At 38.2% G+C, this 21,041-nt stretch overlaps 1 protein-coding gene across 4 annotated transcripts in view; it reads right to left on the bottom strand.

The window, feature by feature from the left end:
* The window catches only part of Adamts6 (ADAM metallopeptidase with thrombospondin type 1 motif 6), a 209,633-nt gene that overhangs the window by 15,810 nt on the left and 172,782 nt on the right, over nucleotides 1–21,041 (bottom strand). For all 4 annotated transcript variants that reach the window (XM_085830867.1, XM_085830868.1, XM_021180030.3 and 1 more), the window contains 3 exons: nucleotides 14,349–14,478; nucleotides 6,203–6,407; nucleotides 89–265 (listed from right to left, as the gene is read on the bottom strand). In XM_085830867.1, the coding sequence (XP_085686993.1) occupies nucleotides 89–265; nucleotides 6,203–6,407; nucleotides 14,349–14,478 (512 nt within the window). The remainder of the gene's footprint in view (nucleotides 1–88; nucleotides 266–6,202; nucleotides 6,408–14,348; nucleotides 14,479–21,041) is intronic.

Here is a 21,041-nt window from a genome sequence, read left to right on the forward strand (position 1 = left end):
AGTTAATTTTTACTCTTAAGCCTTCACAATGATCGAATCAAACAGTTTAGGTTTGTATCTCAAAGAAGCCCACATCTGGCTGCCTTACCTGGCCCCAGTCTCCTGTCACCCAGCGGGGAGGAGGGCAGCGGCCCAGACTGCAGCGGATGCGAGCAGGAGGCTTGCTCTCCTCTGGACATTGTGCAGCTGGGAATGTTTTAGAAAGGTCACTGCTCTTGCACAGAACAATCCGATGCTTGAATCCTGAACCACATTTTGGAGTACACTGGAAATAAAAACAAATATCAGCTAACAACAATTTAAATACAGGAAAGTGTGAAGAAAGTCTTGAAGTAAATGTGCATATGTATAAAATACCTACTTAAAGAAACAATCAGTTTTGAAGCTCCTTCCACAGTCAGCAAAGGGAAGCACTTGTATCTTTTCCCTAAGGTCTTTAAGAGCTCAAATCAATGTTTGCTTTTCTTGGCTAACGTTTTCTTCTTTTATTAGGGCTAGGCTTATTCTTCTATTCTTTCCTATTCTTGGCCTCCTTCAGCTGTGATAAGATTCTGCTAAGTTCTGGAATGTGGAAGCTTACTGGGTGTAGTCTTTGAAAGGGAACTTTTACATTATTAGTGAACCACAGGAACATGTCTTTGTACAGCAAGTTGGCAGTGGAGTAGGTCAACTATTTTCGCAGTATCAAGAATATATGCCTGCAGGAAAGGGTTACTGCATAAATACCTCTGGTCTTCCTCATGTTCATAAGTCACAAACATTAAGAATTTAGTGTCTGCTCTTCAAATGGAGAAAACCACACTTCTTCCTATGTCACAAATCCTTTCTTTTACATGTCTCTAAATGCAGTGGCTGACTAAAGTTCTACAGTTTTCAGAACCTTTTTGCCAAATCTCTTTTCCTCTCAGTCAATGCAGGGTCTTATACACATGTGCAAGATGTGATTTGAACCTTTCATTCAGACATATTTACTGATCTTCTATAGCAGTGGTTCTCAACCTGTGGGTTGCAACCCCTTTGGCAAACTTCTATCTCTAAACAAGTTCACAATTCTTAACAGTAGAAAATTACAGTTATGAAGCATCAACAAAGATAACTGACAGTTGGAAGTCACCACAGCATGAAGAACTGTATTAAAGAATCACAGTGCTAAGAAGGTTGAGAACTACTGGTCCAGAGGAATTACATGAACTTGAGGGGTGGGGCATGAAAGAAAATGAAAGTCTCTATACTCAACATGCCTGTATTCTTATTTAGGAGACAGGCATGGGAACAAAGACCAATACCACATATTATGAGAGTGAGCATAGAAATTAAATTCTTGTGTGTTTTCTCAACATCGGCTTTTGACTGGTTTTACCAGGTTTTATAGTCTTTGAGATTGGCATATTGTCATAGAAAGGGAGAAAAATATTGTTTTTTTTTCCAGATAAAAAAAGTCAAAGGTTCTATGTAGTCTCTTTAACACAATGAATCCAGTAATGGAAAATATTTCCTCCAACTTAAAGAAAGATTCATTAGGATGTATTTTTAAGGAAGACAACACACAATTCTTCTAAGATCCCTTCAGTGGAGGCAAAGGTAGGAGTTAAAACCCAGAAACAAAAATCTTGATGTATTACTCATATTCACAGCCAAATCAACAAACATAGCCTCACTACTGCCGCACTCTTCCCATATAAACCACCAGCTCTCATTCATCCAACTCTTTTCAGATATGATTTGTCTCCATTTCCATCACCATGAGTTACATTTCAAGCCAATATTATTTCCCACATGGTATTTTACTACTACTCCGTAATAGTTCAGCTTTCTGCCTTTAACTCACAATAATACATTTTATGAACTTTAGAGGAAAAGCATTTCATGAGGGTCCCAGAGGATAAAAGGGAACTACTGTATATTGCTGCACATTGTTAGCCCACTTGATCTTAGTCAAAAGCTAAGAAGTGTTCACACATTCTTGTTCAATGAGTGCACGGGGTCTGGGCCTACAGAGCCAGCCACAGCCGCTCCATCCCTATAGTCAAACTATAGTCCCTATAGTCAACTCTGGTCTTTACATACTGTATTACCTAGGTCTAATAATAAAATTAGATTTAAAAAAATCTCTTCTAAGAAAACAGTAAAGGCAGGGGCTACCACTTAGACCAGGCTCATTCAGAGTGCACCATCCAGCAAATCCTTCCGATCAGACAATCAGAGGACGGAGCAGAAAGAACAGGAGAGTCTTCAAAGGGTATGTCCAAAGAAAATAGGCTGCAGTTTTCAAAAGATTGGATTAAAAAGATCTCAAATGTGGCTGGTTCTTCTCCAGAGCCAACTTCTCCCACGGGGAGAGATCCTGTTTTTCTAAGGCAGAGGGCGTTTGGTGCAGTTTATCCTTCCTTACCTTAACCCATTAGGGAAGAGCTAGGCTTCTTGGTAAAGCACGGAAAGGGAAACCCACCTGTGCACAATAGACAGGCGTGACAGACAACAGCCATTCCTCCCTCTTGACAAAAAATGGTAGTAAAGATGGTGTTCAACTAGACAGTAATGCCAGCACTCCCTAAACGATGCTCTGCACCTGACAGGTTTCCTAGGTCATCTGCATCTGCGGAGAAACCTCAGGGGCGAGGCCCGCATGCGCACTCTGCTTCCCAGCACTCCTTTCTTCTAGGCTTGTGATTCATCTGTCTTAGACAGGATGTCAGAAGTGAGATTCAGTGTCCTCAGCACATGCACTGCAGGCACATGCACTTCCAGTGCCTCTGTGCTTCTTAAGCCACCCGAGAGCATCACTCCTGAGACCAGCAAAGTAGAATAAAAATTACAAAAGAAGTGTAAGTTTAACCTGTGTGAATTAAATCCAGAAGGACACCTTGTATTTACTGAAAAGCTTCCATCTCAATGCCATTTAAAGGTCTCCTTCTTCAAGGTGATTGTGTTTGGTTATTTCACTTGAGAACAAAAGTGCAACGGCAAGATGAAAGGAACTGGTCTTACTGCTTGGCAGAGGTTTCTTATTGGTTTAGTTTTCAGGGATGACTAGTGTTCCTTTCCCTCTTTTCCATCGTTTGCCCTTTCTACCTATTTGAGGAAGGAACTCACTCTGTAGTCCAGTTTGATCTGGAACTTACTTATTTGAAGTTCAGGCTGACTTTAAACTCACAATCCTTCTGTCTTTAACTGCAGGAACCACTGGCATATACGTTACAATATTTTGTGTTTATGTCGTTATATTTTTATAAAGAAGCTTTCCTTTTCTCTTCAAATTCTCTTGTCCTTAAGCTTCTATTACAACTAGCTAAAAAGGCTTCTGACCCTATTTCAGGCTCCTCTTAAGAAAGGAAAAGTACAGCAGTAGTAAGGTGGGGAAAGCCTTTTACAACTGCTACAACCTTAGCAAGCTGAGAAGTCATTTCCCAAGGGTAGCAATGAATATTAAGTCTCCCTTGAAGAACTGAAGCCAACTAGAACTGGCTGGAAACACTGTAACAGACACACTCCAGTGTTGTGGGTTTGGTCTAATGCTGCTTGTATTGTTAATTTGGATCCACAAAATTGCATGAGAATCTTCATGTCTGAATTTAAGACACTGAGGGAACTCTGCCCTAGTTGTTGTTTAATTAGATATTTTCTTTATTTACATTTCAAATGTTATCCCCTTTTTTGGTTTCCCCTCTGAACCCTCTACCCGATCACCTCTCCCCTGTTCACCAACTCACTAGCTTCCCTGACCTGGCATTCCCCTACACTGGGGCATCAAGCCTTCTCAGGACCAAGGGCCTCTCCTCCCATTGATGTCTGACTAGGCCATCCTCTGCTACATATGCAGCTGGAGCCGTGGGTCTCTCCTTGTGTACTCTTTGGTTTTGATCGGTAAATAAAGTTGCTGGCGGCTAATGGCTGAGCAGGCCAGACTTTTAGGATTCCCGGGGAAGAGACTGAGGAAGGAGGAGGGGATCCGCCATGCAGGGAGATGGAGAACCAAGGTGCCATGCCTGAGAGGTATGGGACAGAGAACACGGTTGCCATGTAGAAGTCAGAGGAATGCAGCTTGAGAGGGCTGCGTGACTGGGCCTAGGGCAGCAAAGATGAAAGATAGATTTTTGTAAGCAATAACTCGGGAATATCAGAGGGGGGTTGGATTAGCCACGTGGACGTTAGGAAGTGGCCCAGCCATTGAGCTGTTTTAGGCATATCAAAATATAAAGTGTGTGTGTGTGTTTCTTTCATTTGGGGACCCAGAACATTGGGACGGGTTCTGAGGAGTGTTGCTGCTGCTGGGATAAATTTTAGTTGCTTTAATTGGGTCCAGCTATACTGCAGAGTGTCTGAGTGGCTCATTATGATACTTAATACACCCTCTTGAGTGGAGATTTCAAATGTGACATATGAAGGTGTATCTAGAACTACATATAGCAGAACATAAGCAAGGAAGTCTACATTATGCAAGTAACCCCAAAGCCCATGAAATATGACAGGAAAGCCCCATCTTTGATATAGCATTGCACTTGAGCTTCTAAATCGTTCTCTGCTTGGGCCTACAAATAACAAATTTGTCATCAATATTGGTCATCATCCATACATTTTCATATTGGGCATGAATATTCACAACTATGCAGAGGCTATTGTTATCAGTGCACTTCATTTTCAGGTGAAATTAGGCATTCATGCACTCCCTGTGGGGAAAAGAAATGTTTTCTTTTCTACAACCACAGACAAGATCATACCAATATCTATATGCTTGACTGAAACTAGGACTCCAAGTAATCACTCCTGCTCGAGATGTGATTACAAAGACTGTAATATAGCCAAGCAGCTTGAGAGAATACCCACATTCCTCCCAGATAGTCTATGAATAACTACAACTGCTCAGAATTTTGCGCCCGTGGTCCATATTTTTTTAATGAGAGGAAGTTAAAGTCTTTCGATGTAGCCTTGGCTGGATGGCTTCAAACCCATAGAGGTTTGTCTTCCAGTCTTCCAGTTGCTAGGATTAAAAGTGTATGACCACTACTCCCAACTACCCAGAGATTATCTTAACAAGGCCATTTAAGGAGAAGGGAATAGTTACATACAGAGGTTCCTAAAGAAACATCTTCAAAGTTTTTGTTTGCTTCTGACAAACTCAAGAGGACTACTGAAAGTTCTCAAAGCAAGGGGCACAATGTTTCTCACAGGATATAATAGAACAGAACCTAGTATGCATCCTGTTTCATTGACTTGAAAGAATACTCTTTAGGTATCCATTTTCCTTAACATTAATCAATCCTACAGAAGGACTCCACTCCTTTACTGAAACTGTGAGGAGAGTATAGAGCAGTGGTTCTCCACCTGTGGGTCATAAGTGACCCCTTCCCAGGGGGTCCCCTAACACCACTGGAAAACACAGGCATTTTCATTATCATTCATAACAGTAGCAAATTACAGTCATTAAGTAGCAATGAAGATAGTTTTATAATAATGTTATGGTTGGGGGTCTTCACAAGATGAGGAATTATGTTAAAGGGTTATGGTCTTAGGATGGTGAGGGCCACCTGTATAGAGTGTGTGTGTGTGTTTGCATGCTTGTATGTATCATGCGTACTGATGGGTCAAGAATTAACTGCTTAGGGCTGGTGAGATGGCTCAGTGGGTAAGAGCACCCGACTGCTCTTCCAAAGGTCCAGAGTTCAAATCCCAGCAACCACATGGTGGCTCACAACCATCTGTAACGAGATCTGGCGCCCTCTTCTGGAGTGTCTGAAGACAGCTACAGTGTACTTACATATAATAAATAAATAAATCTTAAAAAAAAAAAAGAATTAACTGCTTAATATCTTGTTTTACACAAGATCATTTTTTGGGTGCCTTCGATTTATATCATTTTGTTAACAAGCATGCCCCATTTCATTTTAATCAGATTACACATAATAATCTGTCACCGAGTTTGTGAGACACCAAAAAGAACAGTTCCTAAGGGTACTCACCACAATGCTATTTCAAACTCACTTTACGTGGGTTTCTTAATTAAATCAATGATGAGCTTCTCATTGAGTTCTTTGAGACCTCCTACTTCTGGACAAACAATAATATAACATAGCATGGTCAAATTGACCATTGGGTAGTTCTTACTTGTTCAGTCTAAGATCCATGCTCAGGTGTGCTTAAATAGTAAGTGTTTTGGAATTGATAACTAAGACATCTCAAAACATACAGCCTCAGATTTCCTTACTTCGGACCAGTCCAAAGCTACCCACTGAGGTGGACATGACTGGTTGTTGCAGGACTCTTTCTCCACAGGCCGGTGTGTTAAGCAGTCGCTGTAGTCCAGTGTTTCCTCTTCAGAAGGTCCGACTTTCCTGATGCAGAGCACAGCCCTTGTGCGCATCCCACCATCACAAGTCTTGCTGCACTCCAACCAGTCTCCAATGAACCATCTGAAGCAATACACAGCAATACAGAGAATAGTGTCTTCAGTGCCCTGTGAGTCTGTTAGTTGAGTGCACTTCATGCTTTCCCTAGAAAAGCTAACAGCTCAGTTGATATGGCAAATCACTGTTCACTGTCACTCGGTTGCCATTCAAAGTGCAATGGGTAAGCTCTGAAGCAAGCAGAAACTAAGTTCAAACAAATAATACCCAATGTGTTTTCGAAAACTTTTTGCTTTCTCTCTCTTTTAACATTAATTTCTGAAGATAAAAATTACTTTATAAGATTTCCATGAGGCTTAAATAATATATTTAAAAGTTCTAGAACATGCTGGTAAATATTTAGTAACTGGTTATCTATGGGAGGGACAGAGTTATGAGTCGAGCCATTTGCCCTTTTCTTTTTATAAAGTCTAAGTATTTCACTAAGGCTAATTTCAAGCTGCCAGTTTGACATTCTGAAGGGGAATCAAGGTTACATGCTAAGGTGTTCTAATGTAAGAGCATGAAGCAGTAAAGACTTTTATGATTATGACATCACAGCCACTTCTCTCACAGTGGGTCCTAAACTGCGAAGGAGCTGGGGATTTGTTTTCCAATTTCTACAAATAAAGCTCATGAATGTAGTAGGACTTGATAGTCCTTATAGGGACAGAGAAAGGCCAGGTACCTGTATCCATAATATTTTTCTGCAAAAGTGGAGCCCTTAGCTAGTTCTATGAAAGCAGGAAACACACGCTCACACACACACACACACACACACACACACACACACACACACACACAAAACCCCCAAGAGCTTGTTTCCATAGTCACGTGGGAAGAAGCTCAACTGTCTTAAGCTGGTCCTAGGTTCCCCATTCCTTGTCTGTTGTTTTTCATCACAATGAACTCTCACGTGCACAAAATTTCAAGATGGGGTTTGGTATTACTTCTGCACTATCACTCTCCGGTGGGAACCACGACCCAGTTCAGGCCAATAAGACTTCTACTTCAGAATTTATACAATTCATCTGAAGCAAAAGTAGTCCTTTTCCTTCCTACCACAAAGGTGCTCAAGGCCATGTTACCCCTCAAACAGGAGCTGGGAAGACCTGATTAATGTCTCTGCCCATGATTCTAGTATATCTGTCTACCCTTACTCCTTCCTAAGCTTTGGGAAATAACCCTATGTACTAAAGTTAGCTCAAGTTGAAATTTTATTATTTGTCATCAGGATCTTGACCGAGATATAAATATTATTATAACCTTAATAAGCATTTAAAGGTAGTCTGCTTTATTCTCCAGGGAAAAAAACAAACAAAACAAAAACAAAAACAAAAAAAGACTAAACACTAAGATCCTGTGTTAGAAAAATAGTTCTCTAAAGTCCTACAAAGAGCAACAATGGAACAAAGACTTGATTTCCCATTAACAGTTATTTCCAGTGAATTTCATTTATAACATTGTAGAAAACAATATATATCACAGGATTTTTTGATCTATGATTATGACTTCTATGATATAAATCTATGCAGCTGTCATGCTTATGTTCTTCGGTATGAAACTACCCAGAGAGAGGAATGTGAAGAGCTTAAGAACCAACCCCCACTACTTTCCTGATCAAAAGTCCACTGTGCAGGAAAGGCAATCAGAGGACAGGAAATGGACATCAGAGTGCCAGCATCCTAATGTAAGACAACATTTAGCCCACCAGGTCAAAATGACTTTTACTCAAGATTATTTGTTTTATTACTACTTTATAGAGAAAATAGCATTTATAAATATCATAATCAATTTTGAAACTTAAAATATATTTCCCAACTCAAGGAATTTTTTTTTACCTAAAATTCACTTTTAAAATTAAGATTTAATGTTAAGTTAAAAAATTGATAGTGCCATATTTTTCCGATACGTCATTTTCTAAAGAAGATTTAAAGACTTTTCCTTATCCTTTTCTTTCTTTCTTTTTCCCACAAATGAACGTGATTCCAAGTTGTTAGTACCATATTTGGTAAGGAGAAAAATATGTACTGAGAATAATCACTTGCATGCCAGCCATAGTGAAACTCTGATTCAATCTGCAACAGTGATTTCTTCACCAAGATTAGGGGATAAAACAAAATTGTGTATAACAGCCACAAAAAGTTCAGTCATAACCCTTCCAGCCATGATCTCATTAGGTCTCATCATGTACGAGGGATGGAGACCTTCACATTTACACCCAGGTGCTCACAGGCAGCAGGGTTTGGGTGGCACTGCTATTCTTTAGAGCACAGGCCCAAGGCACTCCTGTAGTTTTAGTATTTATTTATTTTTATTATTCTTTGTCTCTTTTATGGTCAGTGGTATCTCCCCAAATTCTTAGTCTGAATTTATCATTTTACTCATCAACTCAGAATACATGGAAGTAAATTATTAACTTGTCAAACTACCCATTTCCTTCCTGACTGTAATCACAAGCTTCACATTCAGCTCCTGTTTTAGCTGTACCATGCATCATACTCTCCCTTCCCATGTCTCTCTGAACGCTTATTCAAAGCCTAATGATGGAAGTAAATGTTGCCACCTTACTACTGCACGTGCCTCAGTCTCCCTGTCCTGTCTAGTTTAGATTACTGCTTCCTTCATTTCCTTCCTTACATGTCTGATGCACCGATGGGCTTTTCTTTGTTCTATATGTTCTCACTTTAGATTCTGTAACAAAATGTTCTGGGAATATCAGCTGTTGCATCATTAGCCTGAGACATCTTAGAGCTGGTTCTTTCTGAGCTCTTGTCAAGGTCAAGTTGTTTTTTGTTTGCTTGCTTGGAGACAGGATCTAACTGTGTAGACCAGGCTGGTCTTGAGCTTACTGAGATCCACCTGTCTTTGCCTCCCAAGTATTGGAATTAAAGTGTGTGCTACCATGGCTGGCCTCTTCTCAACATCTGAAAGAGACATCTTCTGAACATCTGAAAGCAGAGTGGCTTGTTGTGTCCTGTATAATCAGATCTCATTCCATTATCTGATTATTATTAAGAAAACAATACATGAAGAAGGGGAAAAGAGATGAACTACATAAAATTTTGATCTAAACTTGATGAAACCAGACATTTTTGAAGAGTTCCTCATAAAACCAGATTTTTTTTTGTATTATAATTTAAAGGAAAATGGCAAAGCAAGAAAATGAACTTATTAAGTAGTTATATTAAAAACAAAGTTTTGAACTGTGTGTTTAATATCCAGTATTTGTGGGGATGAGAAAGACAAAGGATTTCCACCCTTTATTTCAGAATCAAGTCAAATCACTTTTTTAAACTTTATTTATTATTATTATTAATTATTGCCTTTTTTAGAGATTGGGTTTCTCTGTGTAGCCCTGGCTGTCCTGGAACTCACTCTGTAGACCAGGCTGGTCTCAAACTCAGAAATCTGCTTGCCTCTGCCTCTCAAGTGCTAGGATTAAAGGTGTGCGCCACCACCGCCCGGCAGTGTCAAATCACTTTTCATTCCCTATAAACACATCACAAAATTAAGAAAATCTTCAGAATTTGGCAATATCATCCTTAATCAATTTGGCAGTATCATCTTTAATAAACAAGAGACAATTAATTATATAGCCTATTACTTACAATATGCTGTAATTTTCTTAGGTTTAAAAGCCTTATTTAATTAATTAGAAAATAAAACTAAGATTGGATAGAACTGTGTGCCATAAGCATTCTATAGGCAAAGAATTTTCTCAATTCTTAAATAGCAATATAATAAGCATCTTTTAAATTGTGACAATTGGGATGCTTTGATGAAGCAAACAAAGCTAGACACATAAAGTGCCACTAGACATTTGGTTTGTAACTTAGAATGCTAGTGATGTCTGGTATAATGGGAAAAACACCACCAGAGATTAAAATCCTCATCTGTGAAATGATGAGAGTTGGCTGAGATTGTTCTATGATTCTTCCTAGTCTTAAATTTCATAGTTTTATAGAGAATGCTCATGAATCTTTTTCTAAACTTAACACATTATAATTGTCCATGGGTGAGGTTCAATGACTCAAAATAATTGTCAAACATTCAATCATAAAAGATTCTATCAAGCAAAACCTAGCCCCTGGATGAAAATACTTTTTTAACTGAGCCTAGTAGCACAGGGTTGTCATCTCAGCTAGCTGGTGAGCTGAAGCAGGAGGCTGCTGGAAATGCACAATGAGTCCAAGACTAGCATAGGCAACTTAATAAGCTCACATTTAAAAATAGAATGCAAAAAATTAAAAACGTCTAGCAATAGAACTCAATGGCGAGCCTGACATGCCCTAGGCCCTGGGTTCAGTCCCTTGTACAAAGAAACAAACTCTTTCTACTCCGGGCTATCTTTTACATGGTTGCTTATAATTCTTTTACTGCAACATATGTGATAATTATTTTATATCTGTTTGCTCAGATAGTCTTGAAGAAACTAAACAAATAGTGTTGTGCATATTTTATTGATTAATTGATGTTTTTAAATTCTGGTTTCAGTATTACTACAATGTATAGGTTTTTGTTTTTATTTCTTTGGATTCTACAAATTTAGAAACCACGGTACTATATAGGAATAATATTTATAATAATGATTTATACATAAGCTCATATGTAAAAATAGTATTGATATAAAAACCCAGCACTATAAAGACTGGATTCTTGGCAGTCCCACTTGGGAGAGGGAAAAAGACAACCATAAGTGGGGAGGGAGGGAGGGAGCTGGGAGGGAAAGTGGATGGGGAGGGGGGAACCTGATCTGGTATTGGGTGAGGAAAAGGACCTGACTGAGGGCCAGCAGAAAGAATGTAAACAGGCAACCCCAGGAAATAGGAGGTTGGAGGGACCTCCCAGAGTACACCAGAGACCTGGGAGGTGAGAGACTCCCAGGACTCACAGGGAGGGACCTTTGATGAAATGCTCAAAAGTAGGGAGAGAGAACTTATAGAGCCCACCTCCAGCAGGAAGACAGGACATCAAGTTAGGGGTGGGGTTGCCATCTCACAGTCATGTGTCTCTGGCCCATAATTGTTCCTGTCTGAAAGAATTATAGAGATGGAAATGGAGAGGAGCCTTAGGAAAAGGAGGTCCAGCGACAGGCCCAAAGTGGGATCCAGCTCAAGGGGAGGTCCCAAGGCCTGACACTATTACTGAGGCTATGGAGAGCTCACAAAAAGGGACATAGCATGACCACACCCAGGAAGACCCAACAAACAGCTGAAAGAGTCAGATGCAGATATTTGCACCCAACCAATGGACAGAAGCAGCTGACCCCTGTTGTTGAATTAAGGAAAAGCTGAAAGAAGCTGAGGAAAAGGGCTACCTTGTAGGAGGACCAGCAATCTCAATTAATCTGGACCCCTGAGAGCTCTCAAAACTGGACCACCAAACAGACAGCATATACCAGCTGATATGAGATCCCCAACACACATACAGTAGAGGACTTCCAGGTCTGTGTGCATTCAGAGATGATGCACCTAACCCTCAAGAGACTGGGGGCCCTAGGGAGTTTAGAGGTCAGGTGGGATGGAGGGTTGGAGCATCCACCTGGAGACAGGGTGGGGTGGGGAGGAGATGTGGGATATAGAGCAGAGGAAGGGTTGATGGGAGGGGAATGGAATATGGAGTGTAAAAAAATAAATTAAAAAAAAAAAGCTGCTTCCAGGCACATGCTAATTCTCCCTAGTAAGGCTTCTGCTGACTCTTTAACATATTTACAATAAACACGATTATTATCCTTTTCCTAATCATGCTTCTTTTTTCTATTCTTCAAAGTCTTTCCTCTCCAATGAGAACCTTACTGTCCTCTCTTTCCATACATACCTATATAGCTCTTAATGTAACTAAAAACTAAAAGCATTTTATTATTTCAAAAGATACTTTCTGATTAAAAAAATGCTACTAAGGGTTTTAACTTAATAATTTTAGAAAATACAGATTCCTTTTTCAAATTATGAATTTCATAATTTGATTGATTCAAAATATGAAATATTCTAAGTATAAAAACGAGTATACTAAAGCAAGAGAAAAGCTTTGTAAGTATAAAAGAGTAGGTGATTTATATTAATGAAATTAGTAGAAATTTTATATTTTCCTAATTTTTTTTTTCAGTTCTTTTTGCTTCCCTTTATTCTATTTGGTTGTTTGAGAAAGAACCTTACGAAGCCCAGGATGGCACACATTCTCTACGTAGCCAATATTGGTACTGAGCTCCTTAGCTCTGCTTCTCCTGTCTTGTACGTAGCACATGCTAGGATTGCAAGCACTGGGGAACAATTTGACAATGTGCCACAATTCTAAAATATTTTCTTACTTGGCTGGGAATTGTATTCATCCTTATGTTGCAGAGGGTATAATTATGAACAACATAGTTTTAGTGGCAAAACTGTTTAGTATGGTGGTTTCACAGGAGAGCAAGAGCATAAACAAAACAAGGGTTGTACAATACTGTAATTCAATTTAAATAAATAATGACATAACAACAAAATGTCATCAAAGATAATGTTCAAAATATACTAAGAACTGACCAGAACATATAAGGACTATAACATTTCATTACATATTCATGGCCATATGTACATAGAAAAACCTGGAAATAACATACATTAAAATACTAACAGCGGTATTAGGAAGTTCTCTTCTTCCCTTTATCTGTGCATCATCACATCACTGTGTAGAAGGGAAACTTTCCTTTGCACTCACATCCAGTCCTACTGAATCATAGCAGTCTATGGTGATTATCCCTAGCATACAAATCTCTACTGGAATCTTATATAAACCATTCCAAACTAAAATTTCTCTTTCATTGTCTGAATTCAAACAAGGAAAGAAGAAACTAAAAAAAAGCAGCAATAATTGACCAATAAAGATATGTCAGACTTAATCAGACTAAACTTTTCTAATTTTACATTCTCTTTATTCTTTTCTTTTGAATTCCACCTCCCACATTAAACAAGAAACTTCATTTCAGAACTACAAAAGGAGAGGAACTAGGAAACTTAATTTAATCAGATATTTTAATATGACAATTAATATTAAACCATTAAAAAGGCCTTTATTGAGAAATTCAGCTCTACAATGTATTGATCAACGGTTCTCAACCTGTGGAAAATGACTCCTTGGGATGGGGGAGTCACATATCAGATATCCTGCATATCAGATGTTTACATTATTATTCATTATAGGCACGAAAGAGCAATAAAAATAATTTTATGGTTGGGGGCACCACAGCATATGCATTAAAGGGTTGGCAGCATTAGGAAGGCTGAGAACCACTGATATAGATGTAATGATAAAGAGCTTGTAATCTTCAAGGCATTGGGTTTGAGAATATAGGCTTGAAGCCAGGTAGTGGTGGTGCCTGCCTTTAATCCCAGCACATAGGAGGCATAGGCAGGCGGATTTCTACGAGTTCAATGCAAGCATGGTCTGCAGAATAAGATAAATCTAGGACAGCCAGCACTACCCAAAGAAACCCTCTCTTGGAAAACAAAAACAAACAAACAAATGAAACAAAAAACAAAAGAAACAAAACAACAACAAAACAAAATCCCCAAAACATGTATAACCAGTATCACCCAGAAGCCTTAAAATACCAAGTAGATGCCCAGCATGATATTTAAAATCTCAAATAGCAGGGTATTAACCTGATGATCTGAATTCACAATTACACAAAGGTATGCTAATCTATTGGGACAAACCTAGACCATGGATTTTGACCATCAATTTGTTCTACATAGTTTTAAAGATTTATTTTGAGTTGGGTTTATAAAGCTACCTAGCAGAGAAGAGGAAAAAGAAAAGTACATGCTCTTTCCAAAACTGTCTGTCTACCACTCTGGCTGCTTTGTGTCTCACTCCACAGGAACTACCATACAATTTTACAAGAAGCAAGGTGTGTACTTGCAAATATGAATACACAATATTTTCTTTCATCCAAAGAAATGAATTTTCACTTTTTGTCATACTTACTCAGGTGGGCAAGGCTCAGTGTTGCAGGCTCTTTGATTTTCAGGTGGCTTACTGTCAGGATCACAGAAATTGTTCTGGACAATGGAGTTGTCATCCAATCTTTTACAGACCACTTCTTGTCTTTGGATACCTTTAAGAAAAAGGAATGGCATCCTTAAGTGGAGAGTAGTTTCCCTTCCAAAAGGTGAGGCAAGTATTGCTTTCGTCTGGGAAGTCAAGCTCACTGGATACTGTGTCCTATCTGTTCTGAAACACTTGTCTGTTCTCTAAACAGGACAGAAGTGTTGCCGATTATAGTCAAACTTTAGACAAAAGTGATTGTTTTCGTATTCAGAACCATAGATGTTTTGAAGCTGCAATTAATGTTTCCATTTTATGTACATCTTCATGGTTTCCTTAAAAAAAAATCCTTGAATTTTCCAAAATAGGATATAAAATGTATTAGTATATATTTTAGTATAAGACAATGCATGCATATGCATATGTATTTAAAAACAAAGCAACAGGGACTAATTTACTTTCTGATATTTTATAGGACAGGATAAAACAAGGTCATTTTAAATGATGAATATATCACATCCACACATTTCACTTATTTCCTTCCTTTTATGATTGCATCTTTCTAAGAGCACATCAAGTTAGAGGTCATAAGTAATAGACTTCTGGACTGCAAGAAACTGGTCTGTTTATTTTAACAGACTTGGATACCTTTTGATTATACCACTGTCAAAGAGTAAAATACATAAGTTTGTTGTAATATTAATTTACAAAATGCTTATTTTGTTCTTAAATATTAGTCCACGTGACTTATTAGCATAACTAAAAACATTCTCTTTCTACAATTTACAAAATTCTTATGCATATGCTTATGATTATTGGCAGAAGTATCCACTACAACTTGCTCACACTTCACAAAGTGCAATCTCACACACACACACACACACACACACACACATACACAGACAGACTTTTATTTATAAACATCCTTTGTGAAAAGATTTGATATATAACCATTTTGCTTTAGTATCAGGAATCAAGCAATGAGACATATTTCACAATATCAGAGAAAAGCAAGTTTCAGATCATACGAAAGATGTCATTCATTCATTATTAACAATTTCATCTTGGAAATGGGCATCAAAGAAGAAGGAGAGCTCTTCCGTGAACTCACCCTCCCCTTCCCTATGGACACATAAGGTGAATGTAAAAGCAGCACTCACAGCATTCAGGGAAGCACAGATTTACATACCAGCTAATTCTATATGTTCTTCCATCAATCTACCGGCCTGCCTATCTCTTTCCATCCATCCCTTCCTTTCTTCTGGTTATTTTTAAGATGTAATAACCTTTTTTTAAAAAGAAATTTGTTCACAAACGTGGGAGTTCTTATGAAAAAGGATCTTTTGATGAAGGAAATTTTCCCCGGAAGAACTAGGCTTCTCCCAAGGCTGCTTATGTCTTGGGCATGAATCAGTTGTCTTGGGTTGGTCACATTCAACTAGTCCCTTTGAATATAAGAGATTGATAGGAAAATCTATTAAGCCTATTGATCTCAGCAGACTAACTTCTGCAGCTACCATCTCAATGGTGAGTTGTTGAAGAAGGTACATCTTATTGCTTTCAGTGACTCAAGACTCCTAGGATCACCTTCAGTAACATGTTTTTAGGGGTCTAAAATATAGTCCAACGGTTTACTGGCAAATGTCTTAAAGTATGTTGTATTCATTCCCTCCCAATCCCTAGAATAGCAAATGACAGCAGTGGAATTTTTTAACTATTGAAATTAAAATTTTTGAGGGATGAATGATTCACAAGAAGCATAGCTGTGATCCGCTCTCAGATGCTCCATGTTTCATCAGATTACCTCTGCATTGTGTCATTCCTGTGGGTAGATAACTATAGCCATGTGGCTACCTAGTCACATACCTCCACTGTTAGTCACAGGGCTCAGCTACTAACATTGCTACAAAAAGCAATATATCCAGTTGAAGGAAATGTTTGTTTATATCAAGACCAGGCATCGCTTTTTTAGGTTTACCATATATTTCTAAAAGGCATTAAATGTGGCTACTCTTAGAAGAAAAATGCTGGCATTTAATACAGTATGTTGGTTGATTCTCAGAATAAACATTGAAACTATGAAGTGGAATCTATGTGGCTTAATTTCAGTGACAGAAACTGTAAGTTCGTTTCTAAAAGTTAAGATAAAAGTTCAGCTTCGGAGTCATATCTATCAAGCAACACTCAGCCGAACTCAGAACCTACAGGTTCCTCTTCTAGACTCATCACTAAGATGAACAGGAGTCTTGGCTCCTATCTCTGTTCAGAACAACCTTACCAAGCTTGCTCGGACCAACAACAAGCACCATTCCCATATCTCATCCATCCATGGCCAGATCTAGCCTCTAGAATGCACTGGGGAGCTTGGAGAGCAATATGCATTTCTCTAAAGTTCTCTCAGTCTCTCCCATCTCCCTCACCAATTCTTCCTTCTCTTCCTTTTCTGCTCCCTCTTTCCCTCCTTCAGTCTTTTTATTCATTTTTCTCCTATAAAAATTTGTTCACAAAAAAAAAAAAAGGTTCAGCTTCTTAAAGAGAGCATTACAAATGCATTTGCTTAAAGCAGCCTTTATTTTTAAAGCAGGCCCTACGCAGCTTGAATCCCAGGTCAGACTAGTATAAGTAATAAGAAACTGGTCTGTTTACTTTAACAGACTTGGATACCTTTTGATTATAGCACTGTCAAAGAGTAAAATACATAAGTTTGTTGTAATATTAATTTTCAAAATGCTTATTTTGTTCTTAAATATTAGTCCACGTGACTTATTAGCATAACTAAAACATTCTCATTCTACAATTTACAAAATTCTTATGCATATGCTTATGATTATTGGCAGAAGTATCCACTACAACTTGCTCACACTTCACAAAATGCAATCACACACACACACACACACACACACACACACAGACTTTTATTTAGTATAAATAATTAGCAGAGATTTACATTTCACTTTTATATAAATTATAGCTATGTATGTAATTTCAAAAATGTTTTCTAGGTAATATTTACTGTTAAAACTTAAGAAAATAGGCAAAACCACACTGAATCAAATAAATATTGAGAATAGTCTTATGTCATTGTTCTGGAGCCTAGAGCTCTTTGGTTATTTGGTAAGACCCAGTGATTATACCTTAACAATACACAGACTCACAAGTAAATTTCCCACCTCAATGTGGTTGGTGTATCATTCGCTCTGAACAAAATATAAGACACTTGTGCTTCTTAAACGACTTTGAACTTCATATTAAGCATTAAAAGTTGACTCATCTTTGGCTGTACATTCCATACATATATCCTTAAGAACTAGGAATAAGGGGCTTCTAGGTTTTTATAATTTCAATATGCTATTTTTTGATAAATAAAAATTAATGTCCTTGAAAAGATAACTAAAATTGTTTTATAAGGATATTTTTCCTTACACTCATTAATTTTCTTCTAAAATGCTGTACCAATGTGGCATTAACCAATTTCTAATCACCCCACAGCATTACATTGTGTTCATTTAATAGCGTTCATATTTTCAGCTTGTATCCATACACTTGGCAGGTTGACTGTTTTCCTGTTTTGATCTTAAGTCAGTATCAACAGGATAACCATAAACAAATGAACCTAAATGGACTGATTTTTAAACACAGTGTTTAATTAAAGGTGAATATAACTTTTAACTTTAGAAAGTAGAAAATACAATGGAAATAATCTAAGTGAACAAGAAAAATGGAGTTTAGAATGTTTCCATATGGCAGCCCGTCCCACAACATCCAGAGGAAGCTCCAGTCCCAGGCGCTCTAACACACCCAGGATCAGAGGATCAGAGGTGGGGATGACACAACATCTGTTCCAACACCACCGGGAGTAATTGGGACCAGTGGGATCTAGGGATGCAGGACCTGCCCGACCAGTGCCATTGGTTCCTTCCAGCCTGAGTCGGTGCTCTGGTCAGATCTTGGGCCTGAACTCTGCAGCCAGACCCACAACACCAAGAGGAAATTCCACTCCCAGGCGCTCTAACACACCCAGGATCCCAGGATCCCAGGGGCTTGGTCACACCAGAATCTCAGGGTCCCAGAGGAAGCTTGACTCCCAGGAGCTCTGACACATCCAGGATCTCAGGATCACAGGATCCCAGAATCACAGCATCCCAGAGACAGCTGCACTCTGAGGAGTTCTGACACAACCAGGATCACAGGAAGGACAGGCTCCAGTCAGATATAGCTAGGACAGGGAGCACTAGCAAGAACCAGATGGCGGGAGGCAAGCATAATAACATAAGCAACAGAAACCAAGGTTACTTGTCATCATCTGAACCCAGTTCTCCCACCACAGTGAGCTCTGGATACCCTAACACACCACAAAAGCAAGATTTTGATTTAAAATCACATCTCATGACGATGATAGAGGACATCTCTAAGATGTCCATCTTTTAAGAAGGACATAAATAACTTCCTTAAAGAAATACAGGAGAATGCAGGTAAACAGGTAGAAGCCCTTAAAGAGGAAACACAAAAATCCCTTAAAGAATAAGAGGAAAACAAAGCCAAACAGGTGAAGGAACTGAACAAAACCATCCAGGATCTAAAAATGGAAATAGAAACAATAAAGAAATCACAAAATCACAACGGGAGACAACCCTGGAGATAGAAAACCTACAAAAGAGATCAGGAGTCATAGATGCAAGCATCACCAACAGAATACAAGTAGATGAGAGAATCTCTGGTACAGAAGATACCATAGAAAACATTGACACAACAGTGAAAGAAAATGCAACATGCAAACAATTTCTAACCCAAAACATCCAGGAAATTCAGGACACAATGAGAAGACCAAATATAAAGAAAATAGATATAGAAGAGAGACTAAATTAAAGGACCAGTACATTATCTTCAAAAAAATTATAGAAGACCAGGGCTACACAGAGAAACCCTGTCTCGAAAAACAAAACAAAAGAAAAATTATAGAGGAAAACTTCCCTAACCTAAAGAGAGAGATGCCCATGAACATACAAGAAGCCTACAGAACCCTGAATAGACTGGACCAGCAAAGAAATTCCTCCCGACACATAATAATCAAAACACCAAATGCACTAAACAAAGAAAGAATATTAAAAGCAGTAAGGGAAAAAGATCAAGTATCATATAAAGGCAGACCTATCAGAATTACACCAGAGACTATCAAAGCCAGAAGGTCCTGGGCAGATCTCATACAGACCCTAAGAGACAACAAATGCCAGCCCAGGCTACTATACCCAGCAAAACTCCCAATTACCATAGATGGAGAAACCAAGGTATTCCATGACAAAACCAAATTTACACAATATCTTTCAACAAATATAGCCCTTCAAAGGATAATAAAGGGGAAACTCCAACACAAGGGAAGAAAATACACCTTAGAGAAAGCAAGAGAGTAATCTTTCAACAAACCTAAAAGAAGATAGCCACATGAACAGAATTCCACCTCTAACAACAAAAATAGCAGAGAGTAACCATCACTTTTCCTTAATATCTCTTAACATCAATGGACTCAACTGCCTATTAAAAAGACATAGACTAATAGACTGGATACACACACAATCAGGACCCAGCATTTTGCTGCATACAGGAAATGCACCTCAGTGAAAAAAACACTACCTCAGAGTAAAAGGTTGGAAAACAATTTTCCAAGCAAATGGTCCCAAGAAACAAGCTGGGGTAGCCATCTAATATTGAACAAAACTGACTCAATAGAAACAGATGTATAAAAGTTGGGGTCATAGACAGAGGCACTTGGCACTTCAAACGAGCAGAATGCATAGAAACAAACACTCATCTAGGACTTATTGGCTATTCTGAGTCTTTTGTTGCTCCATATCAAATTGAGGATTTTCTTTCTATTTATGTGAAGAATGTGATGAGGATGTTGATTGTGATTTCATTGAATCAGTAAATTGTTTTGGTAGGAAGATCTTTTTTCACAATGTTAATTCTACCAAGCTATAAGCTTGGGAGGTCTTCAAATTCTAGTATGTTTCTTAATCTCTTCCTTCACATATTTAAAGTTTTCATTGTAGAGTCTTTTTTTTTTTACCTCTTTTGTTATGTATATTCTAAATATTTTATTTGAGAGATTGGCAAGAGGAGTGTGTCCATGATCTCTTTCTCAGCATGCTTATTACTCATATGTATTAAGACTGGTAAATTTTGTAACTAAATTTTGTATCATAACACGTTGCTGAAATTATTGATAATTTCTACAATTTTTATAGTCAAATTTTGGGAACATTGGGTATAAGATAATATAATCTTCAATTGAAAATAATTTGACTTAATATTTTCCCATTGTATCCCTTCTCTTGCCTTATTGCTCCAGCTAATGCTTCACTCACATTATGGATGGGCAGTAGGGACAGTGGGCAGTCCTCTCCCATTCCTGACTTTAATGGGGCTTATTAATGGTTTTATTCATTTAGGATGATATTGGCCATGAGTTTGTCATACATATCCTTTATCATGTTGGAATATGTTTCCTACAGCCCTACTTGTTCTAGGGCTTAAGAATGCATGTTGAATTTTATCAAAGATGTTTTCTTTCTTTCTTTCTTTCTTTCTTTCTTTCTTTCTTTCTTTCTTTCTTTCTTCCTTTCTTTCTTTCTTTCT

This window comes from Mus caroli, unplaced genomic scaffold (assembly GCF_978045245.1).
Source record: "Mus caroli unplaced genomic scaffold, Mus_caroli_1 scaffold_15, whole genome shotgun sequence".
Lineage (NCBI taxonomy): Eukaryota > Metazoa > Chordata > Mammalia > Rodentia > Muridae > Mus > Mus caroli.